Source organism: Manacus vitellinus, unplaced genomic scaffold (assembly GCF_001715985.3).
Source record: "Manacus vitellinus isolate BGI_N305 unplaced genomic scaffold, ASM171598v3 scaffold_0_pilon, whole genome shotgun sequence".
NCBI lineage: Eukaryota > Metazoa > Chordata > Aves > Passeriformes > Pipridae > Manacus > Manacus vitellinus.
The window spans coordinates 39,383,682-39,406,312 of record NW_021938789.1 but is presented as its reverse complement, the minus strand read 5'-3'; the positions used below and the strand labels follow the sequence as shown (position 1 = coordinate 39,406,312).

The window sequence follows — 22,631 nt, the reverse complement described above, 5'->3', positions numbered from 1 at the left end:
ATCACCTGACCTACTTGTCCCCCAGGACAGCACAGAGCTGCCCCCCTGTCTGTCCCAGGCCCACCATGTCCTTCAGCCTTGGGTACACTTGGTCCTTGGCACCACCTTCCCCAAAATAGCTGTCACAGTTCCAAGACTCGCCACAATGGAAGTGCAGAGGGTCCTACCCTGGGCTCTGGTGGCATTTCTACAGCCTCTCAAGAAATCCTCCTCAAAAGTGCACAGCCCCTGCAGCAGGAACAGTTCAGGCACCAGGCCAAAACCCTGCAGACAGGGAAGGTCAGCACAGCCCCCTTGCTGACTCTCAGATGCTGACAATACCCTGCTCCTGCTGGGCATGGAAGGAGGATGGGGACTCTCATCAGAACCCTCCAGACACTCTCTGCTTTCCACTGTCCTGGTGTGGGTGGAAAAGGGATGGTGTCTGCAGGAGGAGGAGCAAGCCTGGATGTCTGGCAATGGGCTGACTCTAGCTGGCATGGCACGGGGACCTGTGCTGAAGCCTTTTCTACCCGGCAGACCCTCAGGTGTATCCTTCCCAAAGGTCGCTGTGATGTCTATTCATGAACTACAGCCTGTGGTCCATTCTTGTCCCAGGGAGTCCCGACTGCATGGCGCTGTCCTGGGCACTGCATCTCCCTCTCTCATCCCTGCCCACCATCCCAGGCTGATCGGAGCCTACTGCTGCCCTGTGGCAAGAGGAGCCATCAGCCGAGGCACTTGGGGAAGCCTAGACCAGGAACTTCTGTTTGTCCCCTCGGCGCCCCATGGCATGGGAATGTTGCCAATTTTGGGAGCTTTCTGAACACAGACACAGAGACTAGTTTAGAAAGGAGACACTGCTTATTCTGGTCAGGGTGCTAGATGAAGGTTTCCACGTATCAAGCACACCATGGGGTAAAAAGTTACGTCTTTTATACAATAAAGTTTACATGAACCGCCTACCTAATGCATATTTATTTGTATGATGTAATCTTACACAACGCTTAAAACACAAAAGCTCTTTTCTTTATTAAGCAACTTGTACTGTAGAAGTTATACAACGACACCAGTTACGTTTACAAAAAGCGAGAAGACTCAGCCTGGGGACAGATAATTCAGCTTGAAAAGGCATCAGGAAGGAAAAGTAACTGATGCGCATTAGGTAGGCAGAGAATACGTATTAGATAGGCGGGTTCAGGTAAACTTTACTGCAAAAAAGATGCAACTTTTTACCGCACGGCACCTACCTCTCGCCCGGTCAGAGCCGGCGCAGCGAGCCTGGTCTCTGTGGCTCTCTGGTCCCCGCTCTCAGGGTCGCGGTGCGGGCGCTCCGCAGGGCGCAGCTCTGCCGGGCGGGGGCGCTCACGGGCACGGCCGCGCCGAGCGCTCCCCCGCCCCCCCGCGCCGTTGGTTCCGTCCCGCCGTGGTACCGGGCCGGGGGGGGGGCACCGCCCGGCCCCTCCCGGCGACGAGGCGTCCCCGTGCTCGCAGGTCTCGCGCGAGCGCGTCTCGTATAATTCTCGCGCGAGCGCCGCGCGCCCCCCCCTTTCGCGGCGCGGGCGGGACGATGGCGGTCGGGAGAACAAGCGCCTCACCAAGGGCGGCAAGAGGGCGCCAAGAAGAAGTGTGAGGGCGGCCGGGGAGCGGGCGGCGGGTGCCCGGGGGCGCCGCGGAGCGCCGCGGCGGCGGATGCCGGCGATGCGGGCGGATGGCGGCGGCGGCCAGGCTGGAGCGGGGCCCGGGGCTGTCATGGCGGCTGCCGGCGGGCCTGGACCTAGAGAGGCGGCATGCGGGGAGGGAGGTTTTACTGAAGCTCGGCTTGGTCTGAGAAAGTCGGTTAAAAAATCTTTTTCCTTCATTCGATTTAAGGGTCGATCCTTTCTCCAAGAAGGACTGGTACGATGTCAAAGCACCGGCGATGTTTAATATCCGAAACATCGGGAAGACCCTTGTCACCAGGACCCAAGGAACTAGTGAGTAGTTGGGGTTTGTGCAGTGGAGGGGCATGTGTCTCCTCCGTGCGCTGGCTGCAAGCGGGACTCGATTAAAGAACTGCTGACAAATGGGTTTTGCTCGTATTAACATGAACCTGGAAGTTAAAGAAAAAATTGGCATCTCTGGCTCAGTTGGGTGATTTAAGTGAGTTTTCTTGACTTGGGCAAGTTGTTTGAATAAATGAGCTTAGTTGCAGGGAAGTTCATACGGTGAGGTCCTTGTTTGTACAAGAAACCAAACCATAGGAGGACAGGATAGGCCTGAAGTTTCTAATGAGCTGCTGTGGTGGTAACCTAGTAGGTTGGAGAAAAATTAAGAATTAAGGAGTCATTTTGACTGTCACAGGGGGAGATGTGGGACAGTGCCACGGGAGACCTTGGTCATAACAGGATCATAACGACCAGCATGTCAAGGGACTAAAGTTTAAAGCTTTTGGGTAAAGGTGTCTCATCTCTGTTGAGAGCTGGAATTGCTGATTTAATGTGAGTGTGTGTACGTGTAGGTGTATCACTGAATGGTAAAGTTGTTTTTATAGGATCTGGCACACCTTAGGAAAAGGAAACGTGCTAGGGATGCAGGGGGATCTGGATAGGGGTAACAGTACTTTTGGAAGCCTAGCTGTGCAGAATGGCTAAATAGTTACACTGTACTACATTTATGAAGATGATCATTACTTTGAACTGTAACATGAAAAAAGTAAAATAAGGGTCACTGTAAACCAAGTGTGAATCAGCCAGTGTTAAAATGAGGGGGAGTTGTGAAATGACTGGGGTGTTGGTTGCTGTTTAATGAAACAGCAACCAACTGCTGTGGCGTTTTTGTTTTTCATTGCTGTTCATAATTTCCAAATACTCCGGAACCTGTTCCATTTAAAACAACCCAAACTATTACATGTGGTGCAATCTGCAGCACGCTGGTGTTCGTGTCCCCCATCTGATACAGTCACCTGGAAAGATTCATCCCAGAGTTAACAAAACCCAGTATTTGGCTCTGTGAATTGGTTTGATCTGGCTCAAGACACAAATGAACTGCAGCGCTGCAAGGCCCTGGCGTTGCATCCCCAGGGGTTGGGCTCCATCTTGGAGGCCTTTCCAGCCTTAGTGATTCTGTGATCGCCACCATTAGAAAACATCCAGTGGGAATTTGGTACCTGATTTGAACAGTGCCCTTCTAATGTTAATAAAAGGTATTTTATTTTGTTCCATCACACAGAAATTGCCTCTGACGGACTAAAGGGCCGAGTGTTCGAAGTGAGTCTGGCTGACCTGCAGAATGATGAGGTTGCCTTCCGTAAATTCAAACTGATCACTGAGGACGTTCAGGGCAAAAATTGTCTGACCAACTTCCATGGAATGGACCTCACCCGGGACAAAATGTGCTCCATGGTCAAAAAATGGCAGGTGTGTAAAGAACAAGGTCTGTGTTCCTGCCGGAGCCCTTAGGAAGAGGGGGAAGCACTGGAAGCTGTGTTTGAGGTGGCAGCGGCAGGTGTTAATGATGTCGGGTTAGAGGGGTTGGGGAACCTCTCTGTCATGTGGGGGTAAATGTCTCTTTCTTTTCCAGACAATGATTGAAGCCCACGTCGACGTCAAGACCACGGACGGTTACCTGCTGCGCCTCTTCTGCGTGGGCTTCACCAAGAAGCGCAATAACCAGATCCGCAAGACCTCCTATGCCCAGCATCAGCAGGTCCGGCAGATCCGTAAAAAGATGATGGAAATCATGACCCGGGAGGTGCAGACCAATGACCTGAAGGAAGTTGTCAATAAGCTGTAAGCTCTGACTGTGTTCTCCTTTTCTCCCCTACAGTTTCAATAGTTGTTTGTTGGTTGGTTGTTGCTGAGAACTTGGAGAATGCTGGTGCTTCCTGTGCCATTTGGCAGAGACCAGGCAGGGAGCCCCTCATGTTGGAAAGCCAAAGGCCATTTTCTGCAGATGGCTTCTCTTGGTCTCTGCATCCTGTTTGTCTCGTACCCACTGTAACATTTGCATAAATGTAAAATTGTGCTCTCCAGAGGATTTGTGGTTCTGCAGACTAAAGTTGTAATTCTCATCAGCTGGGGCTGTGAGTGTTCTGGGTTCTTCTGGTATAAGAAGGTTTTCCAAAGTGTGATATTTGCTTCCAAAAGTTTGATTGGAGATTTGTTGTCAAAATGGGCACGCTTGCCCTATGCTCCTTTTAACACTGCAAGGGAAACGTCTTAGAATCTAAACGTACTTGAAGAAAAATGTCAGAGTGAAGGTTGCATTAATGATGTGAACTTATATAGATTATTTTGTACTCTTAAAGATTTTTTAAGCCTGTGTTGCTGGTGAAGAAGCAGGCAGAGTTTTTAACATTGTGGCACTGCTGTGCTGTGTGATTTCTCAGGATCCCAGACAGCATTGGCAAGGACATCGAGAAGGCCTGTCAGTCCATTTACCCTCTGCACGACGTCTACGTCCGCAAGGTTAAGATGCTGAAGAAGCCCAAGTTTGAATGTGAGTTACTGCAGACGTTCAGTGTTCCTGGGGAAGGATGTGGCAAGCAGTCACTTTAAATGTGTTTGCTTTTGGATAAAGATGTTACAGCAGCATCATGAACTTAGGCAGCTGTGGTATTGAATTGGTGTGTTCTTGTCTGACTTTGTGGCTTCCAGGATTGAAAGCAAAGCAGTGACCATTGAGTTCAGAGCTTTTTGAATTCTCACCTGAAACTGCTGCTGAATGCTTAAAGGCTTTACCTTGGGAATGAATGATGACAAAATGTTTCGGTCCCAAATGACATGGAATGATTCTGTTTTCCCATTTTCTGACATTCCCATGTAATGCAGTAGTAGGTTCTTGAATCCAAATCTTTTTAGAAAAAATTTAATTTGTAATTGTGTTATGTTGCACTTAGTTCAGTCTTTTTTCCATCTGACTGTCAGTTACTGCAGCAGCATCTCCTTCCATGAGCTTTCTGGAATGGACTTGGTCATACCTGTGTTAAATGTTCTGGTGGTTTGTGTATGATGAGCAACTGAGTAATTTAAAACTGTTTAAACAGGTGCATCTCTCACTGTTTATGTTGCTGCTTCTTTTTAGTGGGCAAGCTGATGGAGCTGCATGGCGAAGGTGGTGGTGCTGGAAAGCCCTCTGGGGACGAGGCAGGCACTAAAGTAGAGCGAGCTGATGGATACGAGCCGCCCGTGCAAGAATCTGTCTGAAACTAAAGATTGGTGGAAAATAAAAGTTTTAATATACAGAACTAATGTTTGGTTGCCTGCATTGCTACTGGGCAATATTGGTGCTGGATGTGTGGATGGGTTTTCAGTAAGGTAAACCTATTGCCTTGGTTTAAAAAAAAAAAAAAAAAGACTTGTGTTGGACTGGTGTTTTTCATGATTGGTGTTGCAAGATGGGTGGAAAGGAGGTTGTCCTTTCTGTGGATTCTGTATGTTGGTTTTTCCAGTAATCCTGGTCCTCACAAAAGAAATCTTGGGTATCTGTGCAGAGGTTGCATTAATGAGAGGTGCCTCACAGAGGAGCATTGTACAGGGATAACGGGGCTGCTGTTTCAGAATTTTTCTGCTGTTTCAGAATTTTTTATTATAGAGAAGTCTTGAGGATTTATCTGGACTACTTGCCTAAAAATTACATGTATGTGTTTAAGCTTCCTCATGGTAATTTAATACAATCTCTTGTGGGATAGATGTGGTCTCCCATAATCAGAAGTTGTTTAAATATCTTAAAGTTGTAGTTATGATTATGGAAGCTGTGTTTGTTTTGAGCAGTGCAGAAATGCAGAGCATGTTCAAGAGCAGTAGGGGGTTGCATGTTGGTTTTTAACCTCTGTCAGAACTGAGGGGTAACTAATCATGGTTGAAAAACCTGTGAAACTTTAGGGGGAAAAATGATACCGTAAAAAGGCAACGGTCTGTGTTCTGAAAACAAAGCATACTTAAGGGATTTGCTGAGTTTTAAGTCTGTTTATTATCTGATAGCATTTTTTCTTGTTCAGGCTTCAAAATGGAGGAGTGTTTTTTCTGACTGAAATGAGTTTTTTGTGCTATGAACATGTTTTGTTTAGAATTAGTCCTGTGAAAATGTTGGTACTTTTCTGATTTAAAATCTGAGAACAAAATGGGGAGGTCAGTGAGAGCTGTAGATCTCGCAGTTGGCTGTCATATAGCATAGGATAAGAAATGGGGGAAAATAGTGAAATATTACTGTTTCAGCAAGTTACTAAGGGAAAAGGAGGGGGCCCTGCTACCCATGAGGGCTGTACTGTTCCGTGTCAGGGATTTTCACCTTTTCCTATTTGGTAATTCTGGTTTGCACCAAATCATATGCAAAATGAAACTAATGTTTTCAAACTTACTTCAGAGGACTGCAGGTGATGTGATTTCATGTTGTGATTCCAAGTTACAATTTAATATGCATTCTGCTTTTTCCAGTTGGTGCAGTGGAAGTGTAGTGAGTGCTCAACACTCGTGATCTTGTAACGGAAGAAAGGAATCATTCTGCTTTTGACCCTCTGCTGTGCTCTTCCCATTAGTACTGCTGAGGCAGGTGTCTGCCTCCAGGAGTCCCAGTCAGTCATATTTTTGAAGCCATAAGTTGCAACAAATGCCCCTTCACTTCTCTAACAAAAATGAGAACTTCTCACCAGAGTTAGAAAAATGAACCATGATGGAGGGTAAGTGTGGTTAGAGGTTGGAAAGCCTTGAACCTCCTACAGCACATTCCAGTGCAGCTGTGCACATGCAGATGTGTGTGTATAGCTATTCCAGGCCTGGACTGGCATAAGGACTGTCAGAGCTGTCAATTATGAACAGCCCTGTGTTGGCTGTTTCCTCTGCTTAGCAGTGGTTCCATCAAACAAATCATTAGGGCCTGCAGCTGGCCCGTATTCTCTGTAGGCTGGGAGAGTTAGGAATCCTAAGGTGGTTTCTGCGCTCATTCTCTGAAAACTTGAATGTCTTGGATATTGTTACTTTCAGCCGTATGTCTGAGGAGTTGTTGCAAAAAGTCTAGTCCGAGAGGATATGGAGAAACAACAAGAACTTGCCTTTTTTCAGGCTTTTAAATGTTATGTTTTTGAACAGTGGACTGCCAGTATTGCTGTGTAGGGGCTCTGGGCATGTATGTATGTATGTATGTATGAATGAATGTATGCTTTGTATCAGGATTTCAGATGGGGGAAAAAGCAAGCAGGAAGGAAAATTTTGTGCATCCTCTGTATTCTCTCAGCAAATACCAGCTGAAAAATCATGGTGTGTGAAAGCAGCAGTCAGCAGAGCACACCAAAATCACATGCAGAAGTGCTCATCAGTACAAGTAATTTTGGCACAGCGAGAGTCACACTGTGTGTGACACCCTGCGGTGACAGCTGGTTGCTGCACGTAGCAAGTGTCACAGATTCTGCAGGTGGTGTTGAATGTACCTGAGTCCAGAGACTTGAATAAACTCTGTTAAAGCCATCCAGATTTTCTGAGGGGTTTGGACTACTTGAAAATGGATGCAATATTAGTCTGATTATTATTGGTATTTGTCTGGGGGTTGGGTGTTTCTTTGCAGCGGGGTTAAATATGTAAGCAGAATGAGATCCATAAAACTGTCAAGTGGAAAGCTCAGCTCTCCACAGCATAAGACAAAATGCCAGCATGACTTAATTACAAAAATTTTATTGGTTAAATACATTCTTAATTTACAGAGGTACCATAACAAACTTACTGGACTTAACAAAGGTATATTTAGGACACTGTTAATTGTACACAGAACAAAGATATCTTCCTGAAGATATTTCCAGAGGGTGGGTCAAATAGTATTTCGTCAAATTAGACTTTTCTTATTATGCTAACGCACACAGGGCTCGCTATATTTCAAGGTTACAGCTGAAATTTGCTACTATATTGCAGTTAAGATTTGTGCTCCACCTCGTTCCTGGGTTTTTGTACACCTTAGGAATTTTGTTATGATCTGTAGGCAGTCTCATGGTGGTGCTGGGCATTGTCTTAAGAAAACCCTCTCCTGTAAAAGCCAAGCATCTCACTTGTTTCAGTGTTCACAAAGGCGCTGTTTCAGCTGCCTGCAGCAATGCGAGCAGCCCTTAGATGGCACTCGGTGCTGTGAATAGAAGGCCTTGCTGCTCTCCCTTCCCTGCCCCACAGGGAGGAGATGATTAACATACAGCAGAGTGGTCTTTTCTACAGATAGGCACTGCCTTGAAACATTCAGTGGAAGTTACAAAAACAACTGGTCAATACACATTATAAAAATGGGAACGAGGACATGGAAAGAAAAAAAATATAAAAGAATCAGTTCTACTTGTAAGACGTATCAAAATTTTAGAAAACTGCCAGACAATAGGTAAACATCATACACAACTCTCACCTACTGCTATACTGATTTAGTATATCTTTGGAGGGCATGGGTATTCCTCGGATTTCTCTAGGAGATGGTGTTTTACTGGAATAAGAAACAAGAAGTTTTAGAATCTCTTGGCAGGAAAGCTTGGGCAGTGATTTATGTCTAAGTTTGATTCCACAGGAGTTCCAGATAGGCTTGTTGGGGATGCTAAAACTGAATAATAGCTGTACAAATAGTTTTTCCCTCCTAGAATGGCACGTAATTTAGAACTGTTTTATAATATTAATAACCTAATGGAAGTAGAAGTCTAGTTCTCAGCTCATCAAAACTTTGTGTGATTTTCATTTCCTGGTTGTGGAAATGGTATTGGTGCAGTTTAAATACACAGCAGAAAAAAAATCAGGGGGGAAAGGCCTGTGTCTGTGCAAGTTCTGTGGCCTAATTGTGCTGCTGAGTGAAATGGTGCTGAGGACCTCATGTCTGCTCTGCACATTCCTCAGGCTTGTTTCAGGTGAGCTGTAGTCAGCTACTGGGACTGGATGCCCATTCCCTGCTCAGGGGTTGTTCCTCAGTTCAGTTTTGGCTGTAAGCCTGCTTCTGCCTGCTGTGATGGTAATCAGAGTGCAGGGCACGGGGAGCGAAGGGCAACCCTCACCAGCCTGCTCAGGCATCAATTTAGATGCACCTTGATCTCCTGTAGCAGCAGGGACTTGTTGCTGTGATGCTTAGAGCTCATACTGATAAAGCTGTAGAAAGACCAAGTCAAAACTATCTCAAGGTCAATCATGATCCTAGTTTCCAGTCTCCATTCACCACTCAACTGTTGGCCCTCCTGCAACATGAACTGCCAGACCCATGAAAAAAAGTCTTGTTGAGGGTATCTTGATACCTAGTGACCTGCAGCTCTCTGAAGTAATGACTCGTGCAAACAGCTTACTGGTTTCTCTTTGTTATATAGTGCAGAAATGATGGAATACTGTCAGCAGTGAAAGAGCCAACTGCAGCATAATGTTTTCTATTCCAGTCTGATGGAGTTAGATGCCATTTAACTACTTTGTCAGAAGCCAAGTGTTACAAAAATTAATTTACTACCAGAAGTTCCTATAATGTGAAGCTTCCTCAGTCATGTCTGTCTTAGTTTGTCAGTCAAGCCACACTGCTACTTTTTACTTATTGCCTTGGTTAGAGCTGCTTGGAATAACCTCTTGCCAGGCATGTTTTCCTTAATGTCTTGACAGACCATTTATGATGATGCTCAGTATAGTTGGTATGTGGTAACAAACTGGAAACTACTCCCACGTCTGCTGAAAGCTAAAACCAAGGCTGTATAATACCCTTCATGTTAAGGTTAGGAATAGTGTTACTGAAGTATGTTCCAGTGCTTGAGTGACAAATGAAATGTAGACTGACTGAAGACTGGTTTTCCACTTTCATGACGGGAGTGGAGGGGCAAATATTTGGAATAGTGCAGCTACTCCATGGATGGGATCTGAGAAAGCTCAGTAAACGCTGTCTGTCACAACTATCCTCAGCTGGGAAAGAAGGGCATGATGGTGCTTGAAGAACAGTGGGCAGTACAAAAATCTAAACCTGTACCTGGAAAGTATTTTGGGGAAAGGGAGGAAGGTTGAAGATGATTCATACTAATTTAAACAGTACTTGTAAAAGGCAAAATACTTAAAAATCTTACTTCTGTGATCTTGCTGTATGAGCAGCTTGGGCTAAGAAAGGAAGAATACTACACAAGGATTTATTTTTGAGTTTTCCCTCTTACCAGTATTAGATTTGATACCTTTCTACTATGAAATACCAGTTATTTTTCTTGTCCTCTAAGTTATAAAACAAACAAGTGGATTCTACTGCTAATGTGGAACTCAAGCAGTAATGAAACCCGAATATCAAATTCCATCTACATACTGAGCATTGTAATTATATATTAAAACAATTCTTTAAATTTGGATTTTAAAAAGTTTTTAAAGAAGCCCAAAGCAGTTTACTTTATGCAGACTTTGTGCAGGATAAATGTAATACCAGATAGTAAACATACTAGAATGCTATATAAGTTAAAATGGTGTTGCACCACAATATTCCCCTAGTTGGAAACCGCTAAAAATCCTGCTTGTTTTGCTCTCAGAGTGTTCATGAAACATGACTACATACACTGTCACAAAGGACTAAAATGTTCTTATTTGACTTAAAGACACTAGTATGACTGTCTAGAAAAAGTAGTGCAAAACATTGATAGTCAACACACGTTGATGCCTTTGCTGTGCCTTTAGGGTAGAAAACATTCTCTCCCACATGCAGGGAGTACAAAAAGAGGCAACACTTCATGGCGTTTTTAAAATCTGAACAAAGTTCTTAGGAAATATCCCAGACCTTCCTTGTATCTCTCCACTCATCCAGTCCTCATCTACAGATTCCAGCTCTGTTATCATATCACCTGCCTGTAAGAGAAGGAGTAATGTGAGTCAGTACAGCTTACTGTGCAATGTTAATGCATGCATAGCTGGACTTATTTAGAAGCAATTAATATCAATCAAATAGAAGAGAAGTAGGATGTGGCCAGTCTCTTCTGCTGGTTACATCTCTTGGAGATTGTATGCCAAAACCAGTTGAAGCTTCTCTTAGGGTAAATATTTGTCTATGGGGAAAAACCTTTGGAGGGACAAAAGAGCACTGCTGGATAACTTCCTGAGTTACTTAAGCTCTCCAGGTAGGCAGATATGCTAAAAGCTGCCTCACAGACCACTCATTATTTGCGTGTGTTTCCCCGCTCTGTTATAAGGGTTTCTCTTCTTAAAACCCTGGAAAGATTTTTTTTTTTTTTAGTCTCAATATTTTCTAGCACTTGGAAACTTTCCCAAAAGGAAAAGCAATAATCTGAGAGCTCAGTGTGGCCATTTAAACTGCAGCTCCTGTGTTTGGTCCTTGTTCCAGTTTTCACTGTCTCGTGCCACACTCTTCATTGGAAGTACTGTTATGGCCCTGGCCCTTCTTCCAGTACCATTGTTCCCCTTTTCTGCTTTAAAGAATCATCTATCCTTTCAACACTGCATGCTGCTAATGCTAGAACTATTTTGCTAGTTTTAGAACATATTGTGTGTTTCAACTGATAAGACACACTTTTGGGCCTGCTTGTGAAAGACTACTGTTTCTCAGAAATTTGCTTTTGAGGACACGGTTACCTAAATCATGACTTTGAATCTCAAGGGCACTCTGTTTCTTGTTCATGCTGGGCATCCAGCAAGTATTTAATTTTTCCCCTTGTTTCCACAGAAACTATGTGTTGTGTTGCCGATTTAAGATTTTGCTGTACTTGGTGTCCCTTAGAGGCCTGGCTGCTGTAGCACTGGCACTCTCACTATTATCCTCCTTCTCACTGCTGTCTTTCTAGTCAAAAAAAGAGGCTCTGTTGACCAGATCAACTGATCAAGAACTGAATGTACTGCAAAATGAGGTTGGTTTGTCTTGTTATGTTTACTAGATCAGAGAAGTCAGAGGCATTCTGCAACTCCTGATCTCTTTTCAGTGTCTTTAATGAAGATTTTGCCAATATGAAACAGCAGTGGTAAGGGAAAAAGTGTTTTTTAGAGAGACCATTTATCAAATGTGTTAATATTCTATGTGCTTCATTCTTCTTATTTCAAGCCTATTTTAAGAGTGGATGAATCTTATTTTTTAGCACTCTTCAGGAGTGTAAGACCTCTTGGAAATTGGTCTAAGAGAGATACTTACTTTGAAGGAAAGCTCATCTTCATTTTCTCCATGAAAATCATAAAGAGCTCTGGCTTTTCCTTTCTTCCCTCCCCCAGACTGTGACAATTCTATCCTGGCTGCAGAACATGGACAAGAGAAGTTATTTGGATTGGCATGAAATAAATCTCTGTTTCTGGAGAAGTTCCCTCTCATTCTCATGCTTTCTCCCCATTATTGTGCTACAGGGTGTCCAAATGTTATTGCTACTGCTGTAACAAATTCACTGATCTACTGGAATAAAAAACTCCACTGACACCAGTTCATTTTACAGTACTAACAGAGTCTCACAGTTCTGCTTTCAAGAGGACTAAATTTGACTTACTTGAACTTTCCAGTGGTGATATCTAATAAGAGCTGTCTTCTCTTTGTGCTTGAAGATGAGGCAGCACCCGTGATTTATTCCTAAAGGTGGCTCAGTGGTCCTGTTGTGCCTGTGCCCAAACCACACTTGAAAACATCCCAGAGTCTGTGTCACCTCCCACATTACTTATTGACTAGAACATTATATTGGCATTATTAGAGGAGGTGATTCAAAACTTAGCTTAGCTTTAAAATATTAAAGATTGTGGTGGTGTGTGTCTTGCTAATACAATGGAGTAGTTGGGTTCTCCCAGAACTCTGTTGTGACTGTCACAACCCAAGGAATAATGAATTGCCATTTAGTAGGAGCACTGTACCTGAGCAGGTCTGAACAAAAACTGCTGGGAAAATCCCTTCCTTTCCATTTAGTCTTCCTCTATACCACTCCAAATCTACTTGTTCCAGTATTTGGATGTAGTCTCCCTTTTTAAAGGATAGATCGTCTTTGGTTTCTGCTGTAAAATCATGAAGCGCTTCGCACCACTGTACCGAGCATCTGTTGTTCTAGTCAAGTGAACAGAGGAAATGCAGTAATTTTAGAAGCGTAAATGGAGCCCAAAAGCTGATGGATAGTGCAGAAAGCAGCTGTACAGAACATGGGTGTCCTGACTTTCTCCCAAGTGTTGCTGCAGATGTACACTAGAATGGCATTTCAGCAATTACCACCACAGAATTTCATCTTGGCTCAGGCACATCCCTTTTTATCGCTGGTGGCAGGAAGAAGGATTAATAAATTCAAAATTAGATTCACTGCAGCAATACTTAAAATAGAGCTAACAATAATTTTCTTAAGCATAAAGGATAAAACTTTACTTATTTTAATTTTTCAAGCTATGAATTTAATCAGTTTAGGCCAAATGTCAGAATTCAAGATGTGACCACGCAGCGTTGTGTGCTGTGGGAGTTGTGTTACATTCAGCTAATCTGGCATTATAATAGAATGTCTCTGCAAATCTATGAAACTGCTATGTAAATTCTGACCCTAACCTATGAAATTTTATTACCTGAGGAAGGGAAGAAGAAACCTCCACCTTGTTCTTCAGTGCTGCTTCTGTACCTACATAAGTAAACCACAACTTAGAATAGCAGCAGTGACTGTTCAAATCGTTAATAACGATAGGGACTTTGGATATTCAAAGTGACTCTTAAGAATAGCTTCTTAAGATTTTTGATTTTTTTTTTTAACCTGTCTTCTCTCTCTTTCTACCTCCTTCCTTCATTCACTGTTCTTCTGGAGTTTTCTCCTATATGCTGCCTATATGCCTGAAGTACAAAATGTTTTTGAAGATTTTTGCAGACGTATTCATACCTGTTCCAGGCAGATCTTCAATTACTTCCACAAAGTTCAAGGGGAAAATTCCAGATGTGCCTCTGAGCTCTCCTTTGGCCCATTCTTCATTTACATATTCTTTCAGGATAATAGTTTCACCTTCTGAAAAACTGAGCTCATCTTTCTGATCTCCAATGTATTCAAATCGTGCTAGACATCTTGGACCTCTGCACAAACAAAAGAGAAAATTACGTTGTGTCTTTATTATTATTACTGTCCACTTAATAACAAGGCAGTGTGGTGCAACACATCAATTGATAGTTTAATTAAAATGATAAAAGAATGCACTGAAGATAGAACAGGTGGAAAATTGGGGTCTAGCCCTGGTTCTTATCTCTGCTTTCTGAGGAGGATGAGTACGGAGTCTGGTTGAGCCAGACGCAACTTCTGCATCCCAATTCCTGGCTGTTATTAGTATTTTGCAAAAGATCCTATTTCTCTTCCAAACAACACTAAGAAACCTTGGGTTTGGGTCATCTGTCCCACTTCATATCTTCGCCTATATCCAAATAAATGTCCTGATACACTTTTTTCAAGAGTTTGATTGGTTTTCAAGCTAGCATCCCATTTAGATGCAATCAAACATGGGTGGGGGGTGGGTGCTGTATGTTTGTCCCAAATACATGGAGGTTTCATAGGAAGAAGATAAAAACTATCTTCTTTTATATACTTTAGTCTGTAAAATGTATCCCCATAGGATATATATATGGGAAATAACTTACCTATCAAAGAAAGGAACACCAATGCATCTAACAAATTTTGCATACTTTGGTACAGTACTGAAAAAAACTAATTATTTCCCCCCCCCCGACTCAAACAGATTTAACAATTTAACAAACTAATAAATTAAATTTAGGAAGTTACACTAAGAAAATATTTATCAGAAATACCATGCTGAAAAAAGATCAGTAATAGGCTTTAATTCTTTCTATAGCATCATGGCATACAACTAGTGTAAGAAGCTTGTTTCCCACCCCTGTCCCCCACTCATATCTTTGCAAAGATGTGTCTTTTGGGACAGAGCTAGCACTTTGTATTTCTTTCTAAGTTGCAGAAGCAGCTTTAAAAAAGAAAATTCTGTTTATGCCAAACCAAAGAACAAACTGAATGATCCCTCTCACACTAGGTGCTCCTGCCTCTGCCTGAATTGGGTTTAATTGCTGGAATGAATGATTATGGAATCTGATAAATCATCACTGAGAAAAAATAGCATGAAAAATTGTCTCTTGCCCACAGATATTAGTACAAGTTGTTTGAAAACCAGAAATGAAAGTGCTGGAAATACACTTGATAATTTGATCTGCGGAACTTCAGATTCACCCGTACAGCTATACACTTAAGGAGATGGATAGACAGATAGAGAGATTTATCTCTTAAAGTACATCTATATTCTATCCCATTTTATCTTGTTCTTTCAAATGAGTAGGAGCCCTACCATGTTGCATTTTATAAGGATAGTGGAAGAAAGAAGCAAGGCCTGGAGCAAAGGGAGGAGCGTACAGTGCTGCTGAAGTTAATCAGATTGCTTCATGGTTTCCGTAACCAATTTTCATGAAAGTGAGGTTTTAGGCTTTTTTCACCTAAATATGAGTCTTATTAAAACATCATAAATACTCAGTTTTTTAAAACATATTTTAATTTTCAAAATATATTTTGGTGACTAAATTGTTGACTATATTAACCTCAGTGCTGACAGCATCTGCTTCACAGTTGATGTTTCCTTTTACTTCCTTGTAAATCAACATGAGAAAGAAAATAAGATTTATCTGACTCACTTAATACATTGTGATGAAGAGGGTGTTTTTTTCCTGTTGGCTTCTTCTGGAACATCAATCTAATAAGACAACAAAATAAGTTAAATCTTCCATTTCAAACTAATGGGAACATAACCACAATAAACTTGAAACTGGATAAAATAATCTGTTTTTCAGATGTGTGATGCTCTGTAGTCATTGGTATACTCTGATATATGACCGTAATAATGTAAACTATGGGGGGTTTATGCCTGATTTCTCATTTCTAATTTTATGCAAACAAGGAGCAATATTTAATGTTTTCTTTTATGAAGCTGGTTTATTGTTTCTACTTGTGGCATGACTGACAGAATATGTGATTGCATGCTACTACATGTTATTGTATTTAGTTCCCAACTTTCAACTGATAAGTGCTCTCTATTATTTACTAGCACAGTATATCACAATAGACAGAATTATTGTTTACACTTATCCTTTCTGTGCTCTGGTAGCCAGCTGTCCTCCAAACAAAAATGCATCTCGCAAATCTCACTTGAATTGGAGAAACACAACTTAGAAAATCAATACACAGATATATCAAACAGACAACATTCAAGCCCTTTATCATAAGAAAATTTCAATTGTATTTTTGGTGTGACATGAAGGATGATCTGTAAGATGTGGAAGACTACAAGCCTAGAGACTCTGGCGAGGAGCTTTGGTTTACAGCTCACTATTGTATCAGCCAGTTCCCATAAAATCAACAAGAATGTTTCATTAGCTTATGTGAAGGACTGGAGGAAATTTAACACAGTGCTCTTGCAAGAGGGGCTGGTATCTATGGTGCTCTGAAGATTCCATGGGAAGTAGTAACTATGTATTATTGTTTGGTGTCCAGGCCTAACCTACTATCCAGCTCAATATTGTAAACCACACTGTAGCACATTGTACAGAGACTTTGTATCAAGATTAAATCTGACATGAATTAAGAGGAGAATTCACTCAAGCAAATTAGCCTCATGTACTGCGCTGTCTTTAGAAAAAAAAAATATTCTGAAACAAAAGATTTTTACTCTCAAAGGGTAACCACCTTTTACAACTTAGATAGACATTTGAAATGCATCTTCCCTAGCTTTTATATGCTTGTATCTGTCCGTCTCAATGCTGAATTTGACCTCAAATACTCATTCCACTGCTTTAACACAAAACCTTTTCTCTTTTAGCCATCAGTATGAGCAAGAGTTTTTAAATTAAATTGTTGGTTTGTGTAGAAGCAGCAAATCAATTTAGCTAACAAATCTTTCTCATGAAAGTGAATTGAGCATGGATATGTTACTACTGAGTTTAGTTTTTATTCTTCAGCACTTCTCACATCAATTTTTCTCTAATAACACCACTACAAACTAGACAGACAGCCTACACTTCCTGATGTTTACCAAATCCTTGGTATTGCCCATGTGGCAGCAGTGCTCATCTCTGCCAGCTGTCCCAGCTCGACATAGACACTTAACTGTCTTTAATGCCAGGCCATGCACCTCCACAGCATCCTGGTGTCAGTCTGGCATTCCTCCATATCCATATGGCCAGTGTGGATAGCCCAGTGCCCTTTCCACTGTTACAAAACGGATCTCAATCTCAGACTCTGGCTTGCAAAAGGTTGGACCCAGCATTTGACACAGAGAACCATATTGTATCTCTTTTAAAGAGAAGGCATTCAATTAATAGCTACTAGGCTCCCAAAACAGCACCTGTTCTTGCCTTCCGTTTACTGTCAAGTGTCACATTCAGTAACAGGATTGCTTTAAGCTGCTCATTTGCAACAACACAATCTCCTTGCACTGTGCCAGCATAACCATTTGTGCAGCCACTTAGTAAGCCACTTAGGCAAATTGATCCTGCTGGAAAAAACAATATTCTAGGAAGAAAAAAACAAACATGTTTTGTTGGGCCAAATTGCTGCCCTGACCTATTTCACTACATGGCTATAAAAGTGGTGATTCCAGTGCAGTTCAGGGGACAAGAAAATGAGAGAAGCTGGGGAGTGGGGGGAAGGCACCAAAAGGAACCATCTTACTGAGTGTTGATTCTTACAGGTAGCTGTCAAAAAATAATCTGCTCTGCAGACCCTGAGAAACTACCCAAGTAAACAAAGAGAATTTGATAAGGGCAATGATTTTCTCACTTGGCTTTAAAATAAGAGCAAAATATTCCCCATAACACAAACTGGTCGTGCCAAATCAAGTATCTTCCTAATACCACACAAACAAGTTGATATGTCTTCTGTACTGCCAGTGGGATAATAGATTATCTAAATACAGAATGGAGTTAAACACACAGGAGACTTAGTAAAATAGAGCCAGAAAACAAATGCAATAGGATCTGTGTAGCAGTGTATATAAAGCCTACGTACAACTACTTTAACAAAGTTGGCTGGAAATATCCCGGTGCAATTCCCACATTTTCCTCTGTACCACTCAGTATCAATTTTCTCCAAAAGAAAAATGATGTCTCCAGAATGAAGGTCCAAGTCATCAGGATGCTCTGTAAGACAACATCATTTCAGTTAACAGTATTTGCCACACTCACTGATTTTCTCTTAAGTAAAACCTTCTTAATATAAATACCACAGATAATAACAGAATGAGTTTTCAAAAAGTCTTAATTATACTTGATAAACCAGTGAGCTTTTAACTGAAAGATTTGGCCCATCTACAGTTAAACTCATTGATTTGAACAACTCTATAGGCAGATGCTGTAGACTGAGCTTCCACACCATTTTTAAGCTCTAATTCCTAAGAAAATTCTCATTTGAAAGTCTTGAAATAAAACAAGCTTCTAGAATATTCACATTTACTTACCTGCAGGAAAATCATGCAGGACTACAGCATGAGGTGCACTTGTGTCAGAAACTTTTGGAGGGTGGTTTGAATCCTGAAACAAACAAAATAAATCCAAGTAGTTCATAATCATGGAACACATTAACAGTATGTACTCCAAAAGTAATGTTCTGACTCTGGACACAATTTTGTCCTGGTATTAGAGAAACACCTTTGGAGGCAAGGGTTATTGGTCACACAGCTATGGGTCTGAATTCTGTATGCCTTTTGCCTGTGTAAACCAGAATACATTTCACCAAAGTCTACTTTAGAGCCAGTAAAAGAAAGGGAAGGCATGTAACTTTCCCAGTACAGACAAAGCCCCAGCTATCTCTGTGGGTCAGAAATCTGGAGCACTGATAGCAATGCTCATTGCAAGGGCTGTGGCCAAATTTTGCACTGGTGCTTGGTACTTTGTGCCACCAGTCACTCTTTCTTGCTCGAGTGAAGACCCAACCCAACTCTCCCCACCACACTCTGCAGGGGCAGCACATCTGCTGACTAACATTTTAGAGGGGCAAGGAAGCCACCTTACATGAAGATAACACTGAGGGGAGCTGACAATTTCATTGTGGGATCTTTACGCAGGGAAAGTATATTCAAAATGCTGAGTCTTCCTCTCTATCCCACCCACTAGGAATTTTTTGACTGTACCGATGACAATCATAGTATGATTACATTCGAAGTAATTCATTGTGTGCAAAAATCCCAACAAAAAAAGCCCAATGTGGACAAAGATAAGGGCAGAGTAATATGAATTACAACAGATAACAAGAGATTGCATAGAAATCTACTTCAGCCTACTATTATCAGGTTTCTGATAATAGTCAAAAAGACTGCTCCTGGCTATAATTTACACTAGCTGTTTAATATTAATGCAGCATGCCCTAAAACCAAGTAAGGATCTGTAGAAGCAGAGAGAGGAAAATACTTTCAAGTCTGTACGTCAAAGCCAATTCGCTGATATATCATGTACAGCACTTCATAAAACTACTCGCTTATCTTTTGCTCACTTCTCAGATACTCAGCCAAGGGAGTGATTATTTTCCTATGAGACACAGGAACTTTACCAGTTTCCTCTCCCTTACGGCACTCCAAGTAATTACTGTTGCTCTGCTCCATAAGCAGCATGCTCCTGTGCTATAAGGCAAATTGCCATTATTGAGTTTTGTTTTGGCAGTAGTTTTGTTTGGATTAAAGAATCACAAGGATTTAATAGATCAGTATTACATTTCTCAGTGTAACCTTTAAAGACTAAAGCATTTGATACTTTAAGGCAACAGGAGTCTTGCTCATTAAATATTTACCAGCATAAAAAAGTGCCTTACCTTACAGGACGGTTCTCCTGTGTTCCTGGGAAGACAATCTTCCTTGGCAACTCCATGAGGCACGGGTAGCTAGAACAGAAACAGAGACAAATGTAAAAGTTTTTTTCACTTCTGAGCACCTCAAATTCCCACTGCGAGTGAAAATGGAACTATTCAGACCACCTAATACAGGTAACTAATTTAGGAGTCCAGTGGAAAAGGACAGGCTCCTTTGGAAGGCACTCAGATAGACTGCTAGTGATATGAACTGCCACTTTGAGAAACCCAGGTGGTGTCATCCACTTTAAAAGTGTCTTAGACACCCACCTGGTCTCATACCATATGGTACAAGATATTCAGAAAGACATCTGATGTAGAAGTGTAATCATTTGTCATGGAGGGCACTCAAAAAACAACCTGGGAGGACAATTTCCTTGACAGTAGTATTTGGGGGCAGAGAATTACTAGTGATCTTCTACTGAAATAAAAAATATAGAAATCTAAGTGAAAGATCAAAAAGAAGGCAACAGGAAGTTTTCACTTTATGCGGAATATTGATGTTGTTCATGTTCATGGCTGTGTGGCTTCTTTTTTTGACAACAGCACTGGTTCAAGCAGTTACACCAGCTCTATCACTGACCAGTTTCAAGTACCTGAAGAAAGACTTTCTCCTTTTTTTATCTGTAATGCTGATCTATTTGTATTTAATATTCCCTAATAACACATATAATATCAAAAAGAAACATTTTTATATTGAAAAGGGATGGCATCAATAGGATGAAAATGTAAGATTAGCAATGTTACATTTCTCACTCTTTACAGGCTTTTTTAAGCAAAGTCAACTACTCTTTAAGTTCTAATGCCTCCAAATTTTCTTAAGTATTTTCATATACATGGATAAACCCAACATACAAATGCAATTATTTAGCATCATTTTATGTGCTGTAAGAGAATTCAGAACTGATGACTATACAAAGAACCCCCAAACCCCAAAAGCTATGCATTACAAGATATATACAAATTGTACATATACACAAAAATATACCACATATATCTATACTTGGCACTTAGATATTGCATTCTCCAGTATTACCTTACAGGACTTATTACTATTTATCTATTGGTATTTTCTAAAGAAGATTATGCTGATATATGCACTTTGAATGACACAGCATAGTAACCTACTTTACTATCTTTTTCACTACTATTTTAACCAGCACTGTTTTATAAAAACAACGGTCTCAGATAGAATATCTCAGCTCTCACCATGTATTTATTGTAGAGAGGATGACCTGGCTTAGGTCTAGGAGGTAATGCTGGATCCGGATTTTTAAAGAGTGCACTTTTTGTTCTCTTGGGTCCCAATCTGAACTTGCTGGATTTTTTATCAGAAGCGATGTCAGAACTAGATCGTGAAAGAGCATCCTTTTGGGAGGAGGCTTTGGTTGTGGAGAGTTTTGGTGGAGGTGGCCTTCCAGGAGCACCTTTAGGTGGGGGAGGTCGAGCTGGTATAATTTTTCCATCCACAGGCCTAAAAATTGTGCAAACCATCAGAGAAAATATGCATATTAATAAGCCTGCCACCTCATCCTCCACCACTGCCCTATCTAGAGAGTATGCAGCAAGAAAACATGATTCATGACAACCTGGGCTGCAGAGTATGTAGCATCTGAATGCATGAACTCTTCAGCTACTGGGACTGTATGACCACATCCTTAGACAGATCCTTTGACTATGCATTTCCAAGTCTGCTCACCACTTCTGCTTATCAACAGCCTGCCAGCTTTCATGGGAGCCCACTATGTAAGCTGGATTTCTTTTAGCAGTAGAAAGAGCTTTGTCTGAAGCTGCTGCAGGATGTTCTGCTATTGAGAGCTTTTGGGAAAACTGGTCTTCAGGATCAGCCTAGCTCATTCCCTGGGTTATCACTTCCCTAAAGTGACTTTTGGTCCTCTGCAGAAACTCATGACATACGACACCACTTTGGACACAATGCCATCAAATAGAAGAATTTACCATTTTTATGCAAGAGAAAGAACATTGGTGAAAATACTCAAGTTCTCTGACATCTGGAGGTACCACATTCTCATTAATGTACCAGTAGTTTAGAAACCAAAATCAGAGACTAGCAAGTGACAGTAGTAATTTTTTTTTAAATTAAAAATGTAAAAAAACCCCTTACTAAGCATTGATTAAACAAAGCTGCTTATACAGTACACATGACTCATGATTTTTAGAATCAAAGAGTGTGGCCAAATCAATAAATTGCTAATTAAAAATCACCTCTGCTATAAACAAGAATTATGTACATAAAATTTAGTCATTCTGTTATTAAGAATCCTGGCACTACCACTATTCCAAAAAAAACAGTATTATTTGATTGTTATGGGAAAATCTTCAGCCAGTTATTGCAAGTTTCTGCTATAACTGTTTCTCTTTTTTTCATATAAAGTAACTCAGCAAGGTCTGCAAAAATTATCAACCCCAACAAATGTGCATTAGTGGATCTTTGAAGTATCATTCTAACACATTTTGTCGGTGTCATCCACCACTTGAGAAGATATTATTGCTCTACTAATGCTCCTTATAAGAGTTCTCTATTACTAGTTGAATATGGATTAATTTTTAAATTTCAAAAAAAATTCCACTTCTGTTCAACTTCCACCTCTCCCCTTTCTTGGCCTCATCCTAAACTGAGTATTTTTAATATTGACAAAAAGGGAAATTCCAAGTTAGACTGCACTGAATCTGTAAACAGATCAACCCATATGTTTGTAAGGCAACTCAACTAAACAAGAAGACTCTAAAAAACAATTCAGCAAATTATAACTACTTACTTAAAAAAAAAATTTAAAAAATCCATTTGAGCAGAAGAGTGAAAGGACAAAAAGTTTATTGCAGTTCCAGAGACCCTCATAATAATCAGGAATGTTGTTATGCTAAACTGAATGTGGGG

The 22,631-nt window shown here is 41.2% G+C and overlaps 2 protein-coding genes and 1 non-coding gene across 5 annotated transcripts in view; 2 read left to right on the top strand and 1 right to left on the bottom strand.

Annotated features, from left to right (window-relative positions):
• The first annotated feature begins 1,823 nt into the window (after positions 1-1,823).
• On the top strand, positions 1,824-5,210 carry RPS3A (ribosomal protein S3A). Its single transcript, XM_029962856.1, has 5 exons — positions 1,824-1,955; positions 3,190-3,377; positions 3,541-3,749; positions 4,349-4,458; positions 5,044-5,210. Exons 1-5 carry the CDS (start codon positions 1,901-1,903, stop codon positions 5,163-5,165), a joined length of 684 nt encoding a protein of 227 aa, XP_029818716.1. The 5' UTR covers positions 1,824-1,900; the 3' UTR covers positions 5,166-5,210.
• On the top strand, positions 4,707-4,776 carry LOC112841129. The gene has a single exon (XR_003212762.1). It is a non-coding gene; the product is annotated as a small nucleolar RNA SNORD73 (small nucleolar RNA).
• A 2,399-nt stretch (positions 5,211-7,609) lies between the features above and the next one.
• The window catches only part of SH3D19 (SH3 domain containing 19), an 86,959-nt gene continuing 71,937 nt past the window's right edge, over positions 7,610-22,631 (bottom strand). For all 3 annotated transcript variants that reach the window (XM_029961762.1, XM_029961766.1, XM_018071835.2), the window contains exons 11-20: positions 20,942-21,206; positions 19,697-19,765; positions 18,351-18,423; positions 17,903-18,033; positions 15,535-15,593; positions 13,739-13,926; positions 13,434-13,486; positions 12,747-12,933; positions 12,049-12,146; positions 7,610-10,757 (exon numbers count right to left, since the gene is read on the bottom strand). In XM_029961762.1, the coding sequence (XP_029817622.1) occupies positions 10,641-10,757; positions 12,049-12,146; positions 12,747-12,933; positions 13,434-13,486; positions 13,739-13,926; positions 15,535-15,593; positions 17,903-18,033; positions 18,351-18,423; positions 19,697-19,765; positions 20,942-21,206 (1,240 nt within the window). In that variant the 3' untranslated portion in view covers positions 7,610-10,640. The remainder of the gene's footprint in view (positions 10,758-12,048; positions 12,147-12,746; positions 12,934-13,433; positions 13,487-13,738; positions 13,927-15,534; positions 15,594-17,902; positions 18,034-18,350; positions 18,424-19,696; positions 19,766-20,941; positions 21,207-22,631) is intronic.